General features: G+C 44.7%; 1 protein-coding gene across 1 annotated transcript in view; it reads left to right on the top strand.

The window, feature by feature from the left end:
* The window catches only part of LOC122933908 (zinc finger protein 260-like), a 38,524-nt gene extending 26,747 nt beyond the window's left edge, over window positions 1-11,777 (top strand). The window contains exon 5 of the mRNA XM_044289015.1: window positions 10,910-11,777. Within this exon, the coding sequence (XP_044144950.1) occupies window positions 10,910-11,750 (841 nt within the window). The 3' untranslated portion in view covers window positions 11,751-11,777. The remainder of the gene's footprint in view (window positions 1-10,909) is intronic.
* Window positions 11,778-13,526: the final 1,749 nt, after the last annotated feature.

Below are 13,526 nucleotides of genomic sequence, written 5' to 3'. Positions count from 1 at the left end.
TTGTTGTTTACTAGGCCTCAGCGAGACGCTGGTTTCTTCACCAGGGAAGGAGCAGGTAGTCTCTGCCCTGTCATTACCATTAGGGCATCCGAGGGCCACCAGGGTTTTCTAGGTTCCTGTGTATTGGCATCTCTACCATCGAGAGGTTCCCATACGGATAGGAGTTAGGGCCAGGAACAGGGTTTTATAAGTGGTGACCCTTTTCCTTCCCTAGCGGTGAGGCCTAGTGTCTTTTCCCTTCCTTCTTGTTGTCTTTTGGTGTTCTCCCCTACTACATCTGTGAAATTATCCAGAGCCAATACCGCCATTTTTTGTTCTGATCTGTGCAGCTATGGATGCTATGACTGCACTGGTCGAACAGCTACAGAATCTGACTTTGGAAGTAGCAGACCTCCGTGTGATGGTTTTTCAGATTCAGAGTCCACAGGCTGCTGGTTCCGGTGGTGGGTTCCAGTCTTGCCCTGAACCGAAGGTAGCTCTCCCAGACAGGTTTTCCGGTGGTAGTGACAATTTCATCCTGTTCAGGCAGTCATGTAAATTATACTTTAGGCTGCGTCTTTACTCTTCTGGTGATGAGTGTCAACGTGTGGGTATGATTATTTCATTGCTTAAAGAGGACGCCCAGTCTTGGGCTTTTTCTCTGCCGACCGGATCACCGTCCCTCCGGTTGGTAGATGAATTCTTTAAAGCCTTGTCTATGATTACCCGGATCGGATCTCTCAGGCAGAGACCAAGTTACGGGGTTTGCGGCAGGGAGAACGTTCTGCGGAGACCTATTGCTCTGAATTTAGGAGATGGGCTACAGATACAGAGTGGAACGATTCTGCTCTCCGTAGCCAATTCTGCCAGGGTCTCTCTGAGAGACTGCAGGATGCATTGGCTTTTCATGAAAATCCTGAGTCATTGGAAGCAGCTATGTCCTTTGCTGTACGTGTTGATAGATGCCTGAGGGAAAGACCTAGGGGTCCTCACCTTCAGGACGTACTGTCCAATAAGGGTACTGCTTCCTTTGACACATGGTGGAGAGACACGGGTGGTTGTGCCTTGTGATGAGCCTATGCAGTTAGGAGAAGCTACTCCTGTAACTACTGGCAAAAGCTTGGGTCATGTGAAAGGAGTCTGCTTTTGTTGTGGCAAGAAGGGACATTTTGTGAATATTTGTCCGTACTTGCAGCATCAAGGTGTAAACAAAAAGAAAAAAAAGTTTAATCCCCAAATTACTATTAGTAGTGTGGGTGGGGAGCAAGAAAACCTACTTTTGTCTTTTACTGGTAGTACCCGTTTTATCCTGTCGGCCGAGGTGGCGCTAGAGTCCAAAACTGAAAATCAAAGCATTTATCGACAGTGGGGCAGGAGTTAATTTTATTGATGGACAGTTTGTACGCATTCACGGGTTGACTACTAATGCATTAGAGAATAGTATTTCTGTCTTTGCAATTGACTCAGTACCTCTTGCCCAAAAATGCCTGTCGCAGGTAGTGAATGACATTCATTTAAGAGTGGGTGATTTGCATCAGGAATCTATCTCCTGTTATGTGTTGGAGGGTCTGCCTGCTCCGTTGGTAATGGGCTTACCATGGTTAAGCAAACATAACCCTAACATCGATTGGCAAACGAGACAGATTCTCGAGTGGAGTGATTTTTGCATGGACAACTGTCTTAATGCATCATTCTCTATGGTTATCACTTAAACTGTTCCCTCGTTCATTTCTGAATTTTCTGATGTGTTTTCTGAGAGTGGTAATCAGGAGTTGCCTCCGCACCGGGAGTATGACTGTCCCATCAATCTTATTCCCGGAGCTAAATTGCCCAAATCTCAGTTGTATAATCTTTCGGAACCCGAAAGAAAGGCTATGCGAGAGTATATCACCGAGAGTTTGGCAAAGGGACATATTAGACCATTCAAGTCCCCAGTGGCTGCTGGATTTTTCTTTGTAAAGAAAAAGGATGGTACCCTGAGACCATGTCTGGACTCCTGTAAGCTAAATTGTATTACCGTCTGTGATCCTTGCCCCCTTCCTTTGATTCCGGATTTGTTTAGTCATATTGTTGGTGCCAAGGTGTTCTCTAAATTGGATCTGAGGTGGGCATATAATCTGGTAAGGATCAAGGAGGGGGATGAGTGGAAGACCGCATTTAATACCCCTAAGGGGCATTTTGAAAACTTGGTCATGCCCTTTGGGTTAACCAATGCTCCTGCGGTTTATCAACACTTTGTCAATGACATCTTTCATTATCTGGTGGGGAGGTTTGTCGTTGTATACCTTGATGACATACTAATTTATTCACCTAATATGGAGACTCAACAGGATCATGTGAGACAGGTGTTACAGATCCTAAGAGAGAAAAGGTTGTATGCTAAGATGGAAAAGTGTGTATTTGCTGTACAGGAAGTGCAATTTCTCGGTTACCTGCTCTCATCCTCAGGTTTTCGTATGGATCCCGAGAAGGTCCGTGCCGTGTTGGACTGGGATCGACCCGCAAATCTGAAAGCGCTTATGCGGTTTTTGGGGTTTACCAACTAATACCGTAAATTTATCTTGAACTATTCATCGGTGGTTAAACCATTAACAGACATGACTAGGAAGGGTGCTGATATTTCTATCTGGTCTGATGCGGCATTACAAGCCTTTTCTGCTATGAAAGAATGTTTTGCGGTTGCCCCTATTCTGGTGCAACCGGACGTGTCTCAGCCATTTATTGTTGAGGTTGACGCGCCTGAGGTAGGGGTAGGAGCAATATTGTCATAGGTCCATCACCCAGTAAATGGCACCCATATGCATTTTATTCTAAAAAACTCTCGACTGCTGAAAAGAATTATGATGTGGGGAATAGGGAATTGCTGGCCATTAAGTTGGCGTTCGAGGAATGGCGGCATTGGTTGGAAGGAGCAATTCATCCTATTACGGTAATTTCGGATCAAAAGAATCTGGCCTACTTGGATTTGGCTAAGCGACTGAACCCGAGGCAGGCCAGATGGTCATTGTTTTTCACCAGATTTAACTTCATCGTCACTTACCGCCCTGGGGTTAAGAACGTCAAGGCGGATGCTTTGTCACATAGCTTTCCTGTGGGGGTGAGTCTAATGACCCTAGTCCTATTTTATCTTAAGGGGTGGTTATATCCGCTCTTTATCCTGATCTCGAGGCCAGAGTGTTGGAGGCACAGGAGGATGCTCCGGACTCTTGTCTTTAGGGGAAGTTGTTTGTTCGCTCCGAATTACGTCACAAGGTGTTCGAGGAACATCACTGTACGGTGCTTGCTGGGAACCCTGGGAGTAGATCGACTGTCGATCTCATCTCTTGCAGATTCTGGTGGCCGGGGTTGCGTAAGTGTATTGAGGACTATGTGTCAGCCTGTGGTACCTGTGCACGTGCTAAGGTGACACATACTCGGCCTTCCAGATCTCTGCTTCCATTGCCCATCCCGTCCAGACCTTGGACCCATTTGTCCATGGATTTTATCACAGATTTTACCAAATTCTTTGGGAAAGACCGTGATTCTGGTGGTTGTCGATCGTTTTAGTAAAATGGCACACTTTATTGCATTACCTAGTCTACCCAATGCTAAAACTCTTGCACAGGTGTTTGTCGACAACATCGTGAAACTACATGGCATTACTTCTGATATGGTGTCCGATAGAGGGACTCAGTTTGTTTCCAGATTCTGGAGAGCGTTCTGTACTCGTCTGGGTGTACAATTGTCCTTCTCTTCTGCTTTTCATCCTCAGTCGAACGGACAGACGGAGCGCACTAATCAGAATCTGGAGACTTACTTGAAATGTTTTGTTTCAGAGAATCAGGAAGATTGGTCTTTATTTTTGTTGTTAGCTGAGTTTGCTATAAATAACCGTAGACAGGAATCCACTGATAAGTCGCCGTTTTTTGGGGCATATGGGTTCCATCCACAGTTTGGTACATTTTCTGGTGCTAATAATTCTGGCATTCCTGAGGAGGAACGATTTTCTTCTTCTTTGTCTTCTACTTAGCGGAAAATCCAAAATAACCTGGAAAAGATGGGCAACAGGTATAAGCGTGCGGCTGACAGGAAACATATGAGTGGTCTGGACCTGAGAGTGGGTGATTCTGTGTGGCTGTCAAGAAACACTAAACTTAAGGTACCTTCTTGGAAGTTGGAACCAAGATTTATTGGTCCATATAAGATCACTGCCATTGTTAACCCTGTAGCCTTCCATCTTGAACTCCTCAGGCATTGAAAACGTTTTTCATAAATCGTTGTAAAAGAAATGTGTTGAACCTGTTGAGCCGTCCTCATTGCCTCCAGCTCCTGTCATGGTGGACGGCAATTTAGAATTTCAGATCAGCAGGATTGTGGACTCCCGAGTTCTCCGGAGATCCCTCCAGTATCTCGTTCATTGGAGAGGGTACGGACCTGAAAGAGAGGATGTGGGTTCCAGCGACTGATGTTAATGCTAGTCGTCTGGTGAGAGCATTCCACAGAGCTCATCCTGATAAGGTCGGTCCTGGGTGCCCGGAGGTCACACGGAGAAGTGGGGGTACTGTCACACCGGTGACAGGTTTTAGAAGGTCTGAAAGATTATCTGCACATTAGTGATCTGATAGCCTCTTTTGGTTTTGGTTTCACTTTGTCTGTGTGTTGCTTGTATGTCCACACCTCCTGTTTAGTTGTGGATCATGTGACCTTTACCTCCCCCTATTTAGTCTGACTTTACCCATCACTCCTTGCTCTGGATAGCTTCATTTGGTTTTTGGAAGAGCTGGAGTGTGGTTCTAGTTGAAGTCCTGTTCATCCATCATCCATCAGCCTCAGAAGTTAAGTGTTCCGTTTGTTGTATTTTGTATTCCCCCCACCTTTGTTGTTTACTAGGCCTCAGTGAGACGCTGGTTCCTTCACCAGGGAAGGAGCAGGTAGTCTCTGCCCTGTCATTACCATTAGGGCATCCGAGGGCCACCAGGGTTTTCTAGGTTCCTGTGTATGGGCATCTCTACCATCGAGAGGTGCCCATACTGATAGAAGTTAGGGCCAGGAACAGGGTTTTATAGGTGGTAAACCTTTTCCTTCCCTAGCGATGAGGCCTAGTGTCTTTTCCCTTCCTTCTTGTTGTCTTTTGATGTTCTCCCCTACTACATCCGTGACAGGTATAGACTCTGGTCACACTCAGACTATTTTAACTTCTGGATGACTATCTTCCAGGTGTGGAGTATACATCAGTAAACTTCTCTGTTTCACACAGCTGTCAGTACATACTGTCAAGTGCTGGGGGCCAAAGGCAGACCTCCAGAACGTCTTGCAAAGAGGACACAGGTGGATATATTCAGACCAGGGACTAACAGAATACTTTATTACTCATGTAATAAAAGCACATGACAGTAGAGACATGAAGGTTAGGCAATAGTGGTAGCCCTACTACAGAACCAAGTGCACCGGCAGACCAGAGGCAAAATCCAGAGGGTGTAGAGCCAGTGTGCCCCATTTTTCACAGAGCCCCTGGTGGTGGGGATGAACTCGGCTGAGGGCTCACTGGTCGCACCTCCAGGAAGGTCCTGGTACACTTGGTGCCTACCTGCAGAGAACCAGGCTGGTGAAACCAGCGGAAAAGACAACAGAACTGGAACCCGAGCAAACACAGGACATGGAACAGACAACAAGACAAACGACAACCAGCACAGAATCAGATGCCTGGACTCTAAGCGGAATAGAAGCATGGAGGTCTCAGGCAGAGCTGCACACAGACTAGAGATCCTCTCTCCGGAGAACCCAGGGGCCCTCTGACGAAGGCAGGACACACATGGGACAGGAACAGAAGTAGTAAGGCACTGCAGGACAGACAAGGAACGAACTAGATCAGAAGCAGTAGGCACTGCCAGGCTGGACATAGAACAGTCAGGACCAGAAGCAGTTTAGCACTGCCAGGCTATCAGATGCAGTTAGAGCACTGCTAGGATAGACATGGGACAGAGTGGATCCAGACAGAGAACAGGAACAGAAGAACAGGCAAGTCATGGACAAGGATAACAACATCATAACAGGACAGATACAGAAGAACAGACAAAGCAACAACAACATCACTTTGCCAGGCGACACCGCAAAGAAGGGCAGATGGCAAAACCCCCTGGGTCAGCAGCAAGGGGCTACACCCAGCAAGGCAGAAGACAGACTGACCACAAGCCCCACAGCTCAGAGGTAGAAATAGCTGCATAACAAGGGCACCTGATAAGCCACACCTAGGAACGGACCAGGGGATGTTAACCCCATCAGAACCAGGATTAACAAGAAGCACAGAACACAATCAAAAGTGTCAGTTCACACCAGACACAGAATGCTGCAGCCAGCAGGCCCGAACAACAACCAGCATACACAGGATATCTGGCTGGTACGAGGTTACAGGCAGCCGCCTACACATCAACAAGGAGTGACAGGACAGCACTGTGATACAAACAAATACATCTATACTTAGACCCTGTTCACACACAAGGCCATAGCCAGCACGCATTGCAGAACCATCATACATGGGAACACCCACAGCCAGCCTGCACGGCACCAGAGACAGGAGCCACAGATATGCAGACACAAGAAGCCACAAACACAGGCCAGAGTTCACACGCTACACCTCAGCCAGCATGCAGTCCCAAGCAACCAGCATACACAGGTATCAGCCTGCAGCCAGTACGCAAGGGAGCCTGCAGCTAGCCTACAAAGCACCAGAGACAGGAACTGCACAGAGATGCAGACACGGGGAGTACACACATTCACGGGCATAGTTCACACAAGACACTGCAGCCAGCATGCAGACCCAAGCAACCAGCATACAGAGGAGACTGCAGCTAGTACGCAAGAGGACATGCAGCTAGCCTACATGGCCAAAACTGTCACAGTGAACCACACCATGACACATAAATCTTGCCTTCCTGGCTTACTCACAATTTCTAGTAATATATCCACACTGTCCATAGAGGAATGCGGCTCCAAATACAGCATGTACTTCACTGTAGAGTGTGAGTAGAGGTCAGGCTAACTCCTGTCTCACATAGGTTGCTAATGGAGTCCATAGGCTAAGGTAACACTCTCGCCTCCACTAGTTCCTCCCTATACTTCTCAACACTCTGTGTTTTTGTTGTTCCTCTCTTGGTCTGCGCACAACTCAGAGGAGTAGTTACTTGTCAGTTTACTTGGCTTCTGGGTTTAGCAGGTCCACCCTTTGCTTTGGTTAGCCGACTCGTTTTGTCTAACTCTGCAGTCTGGCTTAGGTGTCTGAATTTTGTGTCTAATTCTGGAGTTAGCTTTCCTTGGCTTTAGACTAAACTTATGCTGACCTGATTGCATTGCTCTCAACTGCTGAACTTCACTGACTCGCTCCCCTCACTTCCTCTAACTACATACTCTGCCTTGCCACCTAGGTGCCAGGCCCTTCTGAGAGAACGGGCAGTGGCAAAGATGTTTCTTGACCCGGCGGGTAGGAACAGAAGAAGGGTTGGTAGTAGCAGCAGTGGCAGCAACAGGCCAGAGCTTCCAGTGTCATCCAGCAGTTTTGACCAGCAACTCAGCTGTCCTTGAATGGTTGACTTGCTCTTCAACATCATCTCAAGTGACATCAAACACCCATAGCCAGGAGTCGGTGGGTTCCTCTGACATCATGCTTAGTTAGCATGGCCCAGGAACAAGCTCTGTGCCCCCACCTGTCCTGAAACTGCCTCTTTCTTTTTCTGTTCCTTCTGCTTGAGAAGTATTTCAGTGAGGACAAGCTTATTGAGGACAGTCAGCAGCTCCTGCCCAACCAAGATGTAGAGGAGAGGTCCGCTGCTTCCACCTGTAGATGTGCAAGTAGTGACGACAAGAGTCGTGTGGGAGCAGGTTTTGTGAGCGGTTAGGGACGCGGCCATGAGACTGGTGAGGGTGATATAAGCAGGTGGTGGCATGCTTTGAGTGCACCCTGTCATCCAAGATCCCCTGGACTACTGGGCAGCCAAATTAGATTTGTGGCCGAAACTGACTGAGTTTGCCCTGGACAAGCTGTCCTGCCCAGCCAGTATTGTGGCATCAGAGTGGGTGTTTAGAGCGGGGGCATAGTTACCCCAAAGAGAACTCGCCTTTCAACATAAAATATGGAAAGACTGACCTTTGTGAAGATGAATCAGGAGTGGATCAGCCAGGATTTTCACTCTCCAATGACTGATGTGTCAAACTAGAACATTCTAGTAGTAATGTTCTGACTACCGTGTGCTGCCACACTGGAACATTGTGAAAAATGGCCTGTTACTTCTGGCCACGTGTTTCGGCCACTATTTTGATGCTGCCATCCGCTGATGCCACACATCTGCTGCCATCTTCTCCTACTGCCACCATCTTGTGCTATTATTGCAACTGCTGTTGCCACCCTCAGCACTCTTTGACTGGGCCACTATATTGACTCCTCATTCTGTTGCCACCCTCCCCACTCTGTGACTGGGCCACTGTGTTGACTCCTCATGCTGTTGCCACCTCCCCACTCTGTCACTGGGCCACTGTTTTGACTCATCATGCCGGGCCACCTCACTACTCTGTGACTGGGCCACTATGTTGACTCCTCTTGCTGTTGCCCCCCTCCCCACTCTATGACGGGACCGCTATTGTTCCTGTTTGGCCTTGTTGACATTACAGTTTATTTTACCGTTCTCCTGATCCGTCAAAAGAACCTGAAAAATGAAAAACACAACGAATCCTGTCTTTGGAGAAGCTGTAAGGCCTGTATCACATGGTCCCTATTTTGAATCAGGATTTCATAATTATTTGAAAGCCAAAAGCAGAAGACATTCGAATATTACCTTCACTTGTCATTTCTGTTTTTGCCTTACCAATATTGATCAATTACTAACCAAATGCTGACCGTGTGAAGGCAGATGCTCAGAAGACAGGATCCATTTTTTGAGGGTTGTTCTTATGACTGATCAGAAGAATGGAAAAATAAACAGTGACGTCAACACAAACTTACTGCTGACACCCTCTCAACTCTGTCATTGGGCCACTACTTGTATCAGCGTGTAACAGAACAGGTTCTGTAGAAATCTATGTGGAATCAGCTGAAGACGGCGTAAAATGAGACAGCTCTTTCACTCTATAGTAGAATGAGTGAGTAACACAATACCTTATCTATCAATCAATGTGGACACCCCACAAACAGTGAAATGAGAGCGCTCTTTTACAACTTAGTAGAATCAGTGGCTAACAGGTTACCTAGCAATCTATGTGGAAACAGCTGATGACGGTGTAAAAGGAGTGCGCTCTTTCACTCTATAGTAGAATCTTGGGCCTCTGCACGGTTTTTTATACCTGATGCAAACATTGGCCTGTAAGGCTGAGATCACACTTCAGTTATTTGGGCAGTTAATTCCAGCAGTTACTGTATGGTGAGCCAAAATCAGGAGCCAATGCTACTCGCAGATAAGGTATCATGAAAAGATCTGCACCTGTTCTGTGTTTTGGACCAGTAACTGACCAAATAAGTGAAGGGTGAACTGAGCCTAATAGTGAAGCCCGACAATGTGCTCATCCATATACTGCGTGTGACCTGACATACTGACGCACAGTAACTGTTTCACTACCAGAAAGGACTAGCTATGCATGTTGCTGCAATGCACAGTGATGTGCACCCAGATACTGTCCCGCGCTTCGTGATGAGTTAATTCGGAACAAAGCAAATTTTTGGGAAAAATGTGGTAAAGCATCTGAATCAAATTTTTGAAAACTTCTCTCATCTCTAGTTATAAGGCTGCAGTCGCACAGGCAGGTTTTGAGTCAAAACCAGGAAGGGATTTGAAAGGAATAAGAAATATAAGGGATGTACACTGATGCTTTGTGAAGCCTGCAGAACTTTCTATACAGTGGGATGCGAAAGTTTGGGCAACCTTGTTCAACGTCATGATTTTCCTGTATAAATCGTTGGTTGTTACGATAAAAAATGTCAGTTAAATAGGTGTGTCTCCTTTATGATATATTTAACTGACATTTTTTACCGTAACAACCAACGATTTATACAGGAAAATCATGACGATGAACAAGGTTGCCCAAACTTTCGCATCCCACTGTATATACTGCATGGATTTCACCTAAAACTCCATCAGAAGACCTAAAAGTAGATAAAGAATATTAAGCTCGGTCATTTATTTATTGAGGAGATTGATCCAATATCACGTCTGTGATCGGAAATGTATGTGAACCTTTGCTTTCACTATCAGGCGTGATTTGTGTGTGCAGCAGTAACTGCAACAAAACATTTCTGGCAATTGCTGATTAGTCCCACACATCGGCTTCGAGGAATGTTCATCCATTTCTCAGCTTGGTCTAATATTGTTGACTTCATTCCTTGATTTGGTTTTCTTTATCTACTTTTAGGACTTGTGTGAAAATCTGATGTAGTTTTAGATCAGATTCATGCAGAAATATTGAAATTTTTGAAAGTTTCACAAACTTTTAAGCCTCACTGTAAATTTTTCTTTTCTACTGGATCCACTTCTGATTTTGGCTCAAAATCTGCATGCATGTTTCCAGTGTAATACAAAGGTTGTAAATGTATCTACTTTATGGTTTGAAAATAAAAATCACAAAGTCTCTTTTTAATTCAAACAGAAAATCCCAGTAATATCTCTGAGGGCAACTTAATGTTATCAGTAGATTATAAAGAAGAAGATGAAGATATCGGGTGGCACTCTTCAGAAGAAAATCTCATTACCTGTAATGTCCATCCAGGACTTCACAGTACAGATCTATCATATAATCTTCCTGATCATGAGGACCCTTCTCCTGACCAATCACAGATTGTTACCACAAGTAATGATAAGAAGGCGGGTAAAAAATTTCATTATGGGGAATGTAAAAAACTGTTTACACAACACTCAGGTATTTTTACCCACAGTAGAATGCACATAGGAGAGAAGCTGTATGCTTGTTCAACATGTGGGAAATGTTTTATATGTAACTCAAAACTTGTTCTACATGAGAGAAGTCATACAGGAGAGAAGCCGTATTCATGTTCAGAATGTGGGAAATGTTTTTTATATAAATCAAAACTTGTTCTACATGAGAGAATTCACACAGGAGAGAAGCCGTATTCATGTTCAGAATGTGGTAAATGTTTTAGAAAAAAGTCAGATCTCATTATACATGACAGAATTCACACAGGAGAGAACCCGTATTCCTGTTCAGAATGTGGTAAATGTTTTTTATATAAATCAAAACTTGTAGTACATGAGAGAATTCACACAGGAGAGAAGCCATATTCATGTTCAGAATGTGGGAAAAGCTTTACACAAAAGTCAGATCTCATTATACATGAAAGAATTCACACAGGAGAGAAACCATATTCATGTTCAAAATGTGGGAAATGTTTTATTACTAAAGACAAGCTCAAGCTTCATCAGAGAAGTCACACAGGAGAGAAACCATATTCATGTTCAGAGTGTAGTAAATGCTTTACAAAAAAGTCAGATCTGGTTGTACATGACAGAATTCACACAGGAGAGAAGCCGTTTTCCTGTTCAGAATGTGGGAAATGTTTTAGAGATAAATCACGTCTTCATAAACATGAGAAAATTCACACAGGAGAGAAGCCATATTCCTGTTCAGAATGTGGGAAAGGTTTTATAGATAAATCAGGTCTTCATAAACATGAGGGAATTCACAGAGCAGAGAAGCCGTATTCCTGTTCAGAATGTGGGAAAGGTTTTAGAGATAAATCACGTCTTCATAAACATGAGGGAATTCATAGAGGAGAGAAGCCGTATTCCTGTTCATAATGTGGGAAAGGTTTTTTTTTAAAAATCTGATCTTGCTAGACATGAAAGCCGATTTGATTTTCTATATGTGAAAAATAAAAATGTTTTATAGGAAAATAAAGTTTTGAATGTCATTAAAGAATTTACATAGAGAAGAAACAAAATTACAGTTTGAAATATGGCAAATCTTATAAGGGCAAGTAAGATATTTTAACACAGGTTCCGTATTTACACTGAATTGACGTCATTGCAGTACACCCTGGGACAGGGTCATGTCTGATTATTAAGCATCTCTTGGACACACTGACTCTTTACGTTGTAATATCTGATGCTTCTGCTTCTCTGTATACATTATTCTTCATGTGGGCCAGTGTTTCTATTGGCTAGTGTTTTGACCTCCATGATGTCACTAGGGTTAATGGAGAATCTCATTTGATGATGTCACTACTTTTTATATAAATGTTTATTTAGTCTGGTGTATGTAGGCTTTGTCCGCTTTATTTATATTGATGACCTATCATCAGGATAGGTCCCGGGAGAATCAGCTGGTTTAAGAGTAGGCCATGCACTGTGCAATCGCTGCCTTCTCTTCACTATTTACCTACTCGCCATCACAACAGTAGCTGTGGGCAGTGTAATTACAGCTTAGCCGTCTCATTCACTTCTATGTGACCGGTCCGTTCTGTACACTTGAATTGGATGGACCGGTCCTATAGAAGTGAATGAGACGGCTGAGCTGTAATTACACTGATCACCGCTGCGGTTGCGATGGCGAGCAGGTAAACAATGAAGAGAAGGCAGTAGTGTTGATCGAGCATGCTCGGCCGAATACCAGTTCGACTCGAGCATCGCGATACTCGGCACATTGCGGTGTTCGGCTGAATATCGCGTGTGCTCGAGCGCGATGCTTGAGTCAGTGTATTTAGATTACACTACACTACAGCAAAGGATCTTAACCACTACACTATAGAGCTGCATGGCCAGTTACTAAAAAAATTAAATAAAATGAGACTTCTGCTGTATAGGAATACTTACTAGTAAGTATTCCTATACTGCAAAAGTCTCATATTTTATGCCTGGTTTAATGCTCGTGTTCTCCCATTGACTTCCATTGTGCTCGGGTGCTCTGTAGAGCACCCGAGCATCAGGAAGTGTTCTACTCGAGCACATGAGCACTTTGGTGCTCGATCAACACTAGAAGGCAGCGCTCACTGTTCAACCAGCTAATTCTCCCGGCACCTATCCTGAGGATAGGTCATCAATATAAATAAAGCAGAGAAACCCTTTAAGCTAAAATGTTGTATCTGGAATTGAAAAGTCACTAAGTATGCACTTGGGAGTTCTGTCTCCATTTCTACACTACTTTGGATTATCCCTATGTTGGGAATTGGACCTTACTCCTGGAAGGCGTTCCCCCCGCTTTCTTAATCACTTGGAGTACTGTCTATATGGAAGTTTTTTCTACAGTGGTGGTTCTTGGACCAGCGCCCATGGATTGTAATATGATCTGGTATGACAAGCTTATGTCCAATACTACTTGGCAGAGCTGTGGGGATACGTCTTTCCTGACTTCCTCTTCTGTGACCTTGCTGGAGAGAAAATGAGAAGTGGAGTCCGTTCCCCGTTGTCCCTTATTTTTATCACCTCCCCAAGGTTCATAAGATTCTCTGGGTAGACCTATTGTGGCTAACACCAGCTCTGCCCCTAGCTTTCTATCCATCTATCTATACGAAGGTACATGACGCAGTCACCCAGTTTCTTACAGGACTCCAGTCAACTTGTTAATGACCTTCACAC

This window comes from Bufo gargarizans, chromosome 4 (assembly GCF_014858855.1).
Source record: "Bufo gargarizans isolate SCDJY-AF-19 chromosome 4, ASM1485885v1, whole genome shotgun sequence".
NCBI lineage: Eukaryota > Metazoa > Chordata > Amphibia > Anura > Bufonidae > Bufo > Bufo gargarizans.
The sequence above is the reverse complement of the archived record's forward strand: the minus strand, read 5'-3'. Positions and strand labels throughout refer to the sequence as shown.